Source organism: Moschus berezovskii, chromosome 24, assembly GCF_049115385.1.
Source record: "Moschus berezovskii isolate FMDL1 chromosome 24, NW_MosBer_1.0, whole genome shotgun sequence".
Classification (NCBI taxonomy): Eukaryota; Metazoa; Chordata; class Mammalia; order Artiodactyla; family Moschidae; genus Moschus; species Moschus berezovskii.
The window spans coordinates 45010940-45016181 of NC_142483.1; the positions used below are offsets into that span (position 1 = coordinate 45010940).

At 40.7% G+C, this 5242-nt stretch overlaps 1 protein-coding gene across 1 annotated transcript; it reads right to left on the reverse strand.

The window, feature by feature from the left end:
• Positions 1–1971: 1971 nt before the first annotated feature.
• On the reverse strand, positions 1972–3512 carry ZNF660 (zinc finger protein 660). Its single transcript, XM_088831980.1, has one exon. It carries the CDS (start codon positions 3336–3338, stop codon positions 2358–2360), a length of 981 nt encoding a protein of 326 aa, XP_088688106.1. The 5' UTR covers positions 3339–3512; the 3' UTR covers positions 1972–2357.
• Between the last annotated feature and the right edge of the window lie 1730 nt (positions 3513–5242).

The following is a 5242-nucleotide window of genomic DNA, read 5'->3' on the forward strand; positions in this document are numbered from 1 at the left end:
TCCTAGAAGATATTTACTCTTGGAGACCACAGAGTCTTCCAAGATGAAAAAGAAAGCCTATTTGAAGAAAGAATTTTAGACACTGTGACACAGAGGTGGAAAAATGTTTTGCTTAGCAGTATCAGAAGCATCAAAAACTCTGCTCAGCAATAATAAATGTTTAAAAAATACCCCCAACAGTGCTCGCTTCGGCAGCACATATACTAAAAAATACCCCCAACAGGCACACAGGAAGTCAGTTGCCTGTTTTCTTACAAAGCAGTTTTAGTAGGGCCAGGAGACATTAATCATGGGAGTTTCCATATAGGTAACCAGCAGCTGAGAATGGCTGGCATGACAAAAAGCATAACATATTAATTACAACCTCCCTATAGAATTTTGAAAAGGACACATGACTAGGGAAAATTGATGCAAGTCCCTTCCTGCTGCAGTTCTGTCTAGCCACAGTCACAGGTTAGTGACCTTCCCATGTGTCCATCCAGACTCTTGGGGAAGTGCCTACCCAAGAGTGACCAATGATACAACAGTCCTACCCCCTGAACACAGCAACAGAGCCTAGAAACCATGCTTTGAATAACTATGCAAAGAGGGACTATTATACCACAAAATTATATATAAGCCATTATCCTATCAAACAAAATAGGACAAAAACTAAACAATCTCTTTCCACCCAAATATATGCTTCATACTATCCACTGCTTTTTAGCATCTTCCTTATGAAACCATGATCAACCTATAATTGTCCACATATCATTAAGCACCTTTCATAGAAGTGGCTACTCAGGAGAATCCCAACTTCTTGGTCTCCCATTCACAGAACCATCATGATGGGCAGAGACAGTTTGGTAAAACACAGAAAGCATGGACTTGAAAGTCTGATCTGAGTTCAAATTCTGGCTTAAACCACTTATTAGCCAGTCACCTAATGAGACTCCATTTTCTTGTACAAATGGGATATCAAATCCTCAGTAGTTCCTGAAACAATATATCACTACATGCAGAAGACAAATGGTGTCAGGCTTAGGCATTCATTGTATACAAAGAAGCAGGAATGGCTGAGTTAAGAATGGGGCAATTGTAAGGGTTCCCAGATTCTGAGCTGTCTTAAAAGTTTAAAATACTTATTGAAAACAGATTAAGGCCTTCTCAGAGGGCTGGACATAAAGGCTGGTCACACATTCATAGGCATTATCTCATTTAATCCTCACAACAATCTGGTAAGGTTGGTAGTTACTCCCATTTTACAGATAAACCTACAGCTCAGAGCAGTTAAGGGACTTGTCTGAAACTGGCAAGCTAGTGCATAGTAGATCTGGAATTAGAACTTACATACTTCTGACCCAAAAGTATGCAATTTTAGCTACTAAAGTCTATGAAACATGTGAAGGCAGTATTCCCCTTGTTTTAGATTATGCTGACTCTTTTTAAAGGTTATGAAACTTCAATTGTTCCAATTTCATAAGAGGGTATTTTTTTCTGGTTCTGTAGACATATATTGAAAAGATGGAGTCTAGGTAGTTCTTTATTCTCTCTGGATCCTTCTACAGCAGTGGGAGAGAATATAGTAAATTTTTACTGTTTTCTTTTAACCTAAAAGTGATTAAGAAAGTGGATTAGATATTTTGTTGACTGTAAAGTCAGTTTATCTTAAAACTGCAAAAGCCAACAACTGGTATTTATGATGTAATACACAGGAAACAGGCTCTAAAAGGAAGTGACTTGCTGAGGGTTCCCCTTCTACTAAGGACAGTATTAGGGTGCAATCCTAGGACTTTAGAGTCTGTAACTTTCATAACACTATTGAATGAAAATGAGTATGTGCTCATTGCATTTAAAAAATACTCTACTTTTTTCCTGAATATAAAAGTGGTACATTCTCACTGTAGAAAATCTAAAAAGCATAGAAAAGTATAAAGAAGAAAATAGAAATTACCTATAATCCTATTACCCAGAGATAATCACTGTTAATAGTCTGGCTTGGTATTATTTCATTTCCATTTTTCCTTTGCATAAATTTTTTAAAATTTGGATATTTCATTGTTTTTATCTTTCCTTTATCTTCCATTTTATTCAAATCATTTCTTCCATGGCACTAAATATTTTTTTAAAATGTTTATAATGGATGCAAAGCCATCATAAGGATAGACCATCATTCACTTAAACTCAATTATGTCGAAAATCTATTTTTCTTCCTCCAGTTTTAGATGATGCTGGCATGAATACCCCCTTCTGTTAATTTTTGTCTACTTCTGATTACTTTCCCTGTGTGGATTCTTAAAGAATTAAGGTTGATGATACTGAAAAATTGCGTTTCCCAAAAGCAGCAATTAGCTCCACTTTGTAACAATATATGTTATTTAGGACATTTCTTTCTCCTCATTATGCTTTCTCTGATGTTGAATAAGCTGTGAGCTGTAACGATAGGCCTTCCCACACTCACTGCACTTATAGGGTTTCTCCTTCGTGTGGGTTCTCAAATGTAGAATCACTTGAGAAGTCTGCCTGAAGGTTTTGCCACACTCATTACATTTATAGGGTTTCTCTCCAGTATGAACTCTCTGATGATCAATAAGATTTCGATTAGAAGTAAAAGCTTTCCCACACTCGTTACATTTGTAAGGTTTCTCTCTACGATGAAGTCGCTGATGTTCATTAAGGGTCTTCTTTAAGATGAAAGCTTTCCCACACTCATCACATTCATAAGGCTTCTCCCCAGTGTGAATTCTCTGATGGTCCATAATCTTTGTATTAGAAACACATGTTTTCCCACACTCCTTACACTTGTAAACTTTTTTTCCTTTGTGCATTCTCTGATGTTGAGTAAGGTTTGAACTACGGCTAAAGGCTTTCCCACATTCAATACACGTGTAGGGCTTCTCACCAGTGTGAACTCTGTGATGTGAAATCAGGCCAGAACTCCGACTAAAGGCTTTCCCACACTCCTTACATTCATAGGTTTTCTCCCCACTGTGGATTCCCTGGTGCCGAATAAGGTGGGACTTACCACTGAAAGATTTCCCACATTCGCTGCATGTGTAAGGCTTCAATCCTGTGTGGATTCTCCGATGAACAACCAGGTTGGAGCTATGACTGAAGGCTTTTCCACACTCCTTACACTTAAAGGGTTTCTCTCCTGTGTGGATTCGTTCATGTACTGTGAGATTTGCACTCTGACTAAAGGCTTTCCCACACTCAGCACACACATACTGTCTCTTTACAGCCTGAATTCTCTTATTTACTGTAGGGCCATCTTTTTCAAATTCTTGGTCACTCGCTTCTGTGAGTGTTTTATTGTCTTGAACTGTCTTCTGTTTGAAGTTTCTTGTCTTTCTCCTCATTTTCTCTTGCTTGGAGCATCCCAGTGGCCCCTTGAGTCTTTTCTTTCCCTTCAAAGGTGCTTTCAAAATTTTGACTTCCTTGGCAATACTCTCTTGTGGTGCTCTCTTGAAAGTTGAGACTGATTTTTCAGGAATGATATTTTGGAATCAATACTTCCTCAGTCCTCGTTTCACCATCTGACAGAAGAAACAGAAGTTGCACATGTCACTTGCTCTCTATACTAAAGGAAGGAGAACTATCCAAGGATAACAAGATGTGGTGGACCAAAGGATCTCACATGGAAAAGTAAGGCAGGGAAGACTGATCAAAAAGATGAGAAAAATGAGGTTAGACACACAGGCTAAGGTAAAGGCAAGGAAACTTATGGAAAGAGGAAGCTTATGGAAGGCGAGGGACTGACAGGAGCCTGATAGGTGCATATCAGAATGAATAAAACCCACCCTGGTTTCTTCCTATCTTATGCTCTGCTCCCAGAATTGGAGTCATCTAACTCATATGGGCTTCCCTGGTGGCTCAGAGGTTAAAGCGTCTGCCTCCAATGTGGAAGACCCGGGTTCAATCCCTGGGTCGGGAAGATCCCCTGGAGAAGGAAACGGTAACCCACTCCAGTATTCATGCCTGGAGAATCCCATGGACGGAGAAGCCTGGTAGGCTACAGTCCATGGGGTCGCAAAGAGTTGGACACGACTGAGCGACGGAACGGAACGGAACTCATAATATGGTCCCTAGAAAAAAATGCACTGAAAGATCTTTAGTTCACTAGGTCAAATGTCTAATCTTCAGATCAGTTTGGCATTTAGTTCATGATGACCTATTCCCCTAGTATCAGTGATATAGCAGCTGGAACAAAATAGGTGCTCAAAAACTGTTTTATAAAATAGTAAGGAGGATTCTGTCTTAGAGTGTGACTAAGATTTCATTTTTTGCTCTAGTATAGGTACTTGGTCCCTGTCTACATCCCTCTTCTTAAGCTCTGTTGTGATAGGGGTAACACTTTTCTTCCAATATTGAAGTCTAGTCACATCATAGCCTACTGTGCAGGGGCTGGTCTGTAATTGGATCCAGGTACATGGTGCAAGTTCAGTCTGTTTGCTTTTTACCAGTCAGAGTCTATGTGGTGAACCTGAGAGGCTGAACTGGGGAACAGGATTAATTAAAGCATAGTGGGGGAAACTCTGATAGGACCTTCCATGGCACAATGGTAAACTGTCTAAAGATGGCAAGAGAAGGACTTCTCTGACTTTCCAGTGGTTAAGACTGCACAATTCCAACACAGGGAGCATGGGTTTGATCGCTAGTCAGGGAACTAATATCCCACACACAAGCCTCCCTCCCCAACCAGCAAAAAAAAAAGATAGCAAGAGGGTGAGAGCAGAGGGCAGCACAACCAAAAGGGGCTTATATCATGAAACTAATGTCAAGAGAAGCAAGAATTTCCCAACTGATTTGATGTCAAACTCAGAACATATAGGTAACTCTGTGTGTGTGTGTGTGTGTGTGTGTGTCTGTTAGCCACTCAGTCGTGTCTGACTCTTTGCAACCCCATGGACTGTATAACCCGTCAGGCTCCTCTGTCCATGGAATTCTCCCAGCAAGAATACTGGAGTGGGTTGCCATTTCCTTCTCCAGGGGAACCTTCCCAACCCAGGGATTGAACCCAGGTCTCTGGCATTGCAGGCAGATGCTTTACTGTCTGAGTTACTAAGGTAACCAATGTATAGATAACTCTGCTGCTGCTGCTGCTAAGTCACTTCAGTCGTGTCCAACTCTGTGCGACCCCATAGACAGCAGCCCACCAGGCTTCCCCGTCCCTGGGATTCTCCAGGCAAGAACACTGGAGTGGGTTGCCATTTCCTTCTCCAATGCATGAAAGTGAAAAGTGAAAGTGAAGTCGCTTAGTCGT

What these genes read in the sequence shown, in the direction of transcription:
- ZNF660 (XM_088831980.1), bottom strand. Translation starts at nt 3,338, where the DNA reads ATGAGGAGAAAGACAAGAAACTTCAAACAGAAGACAGTTCAAGACAAT.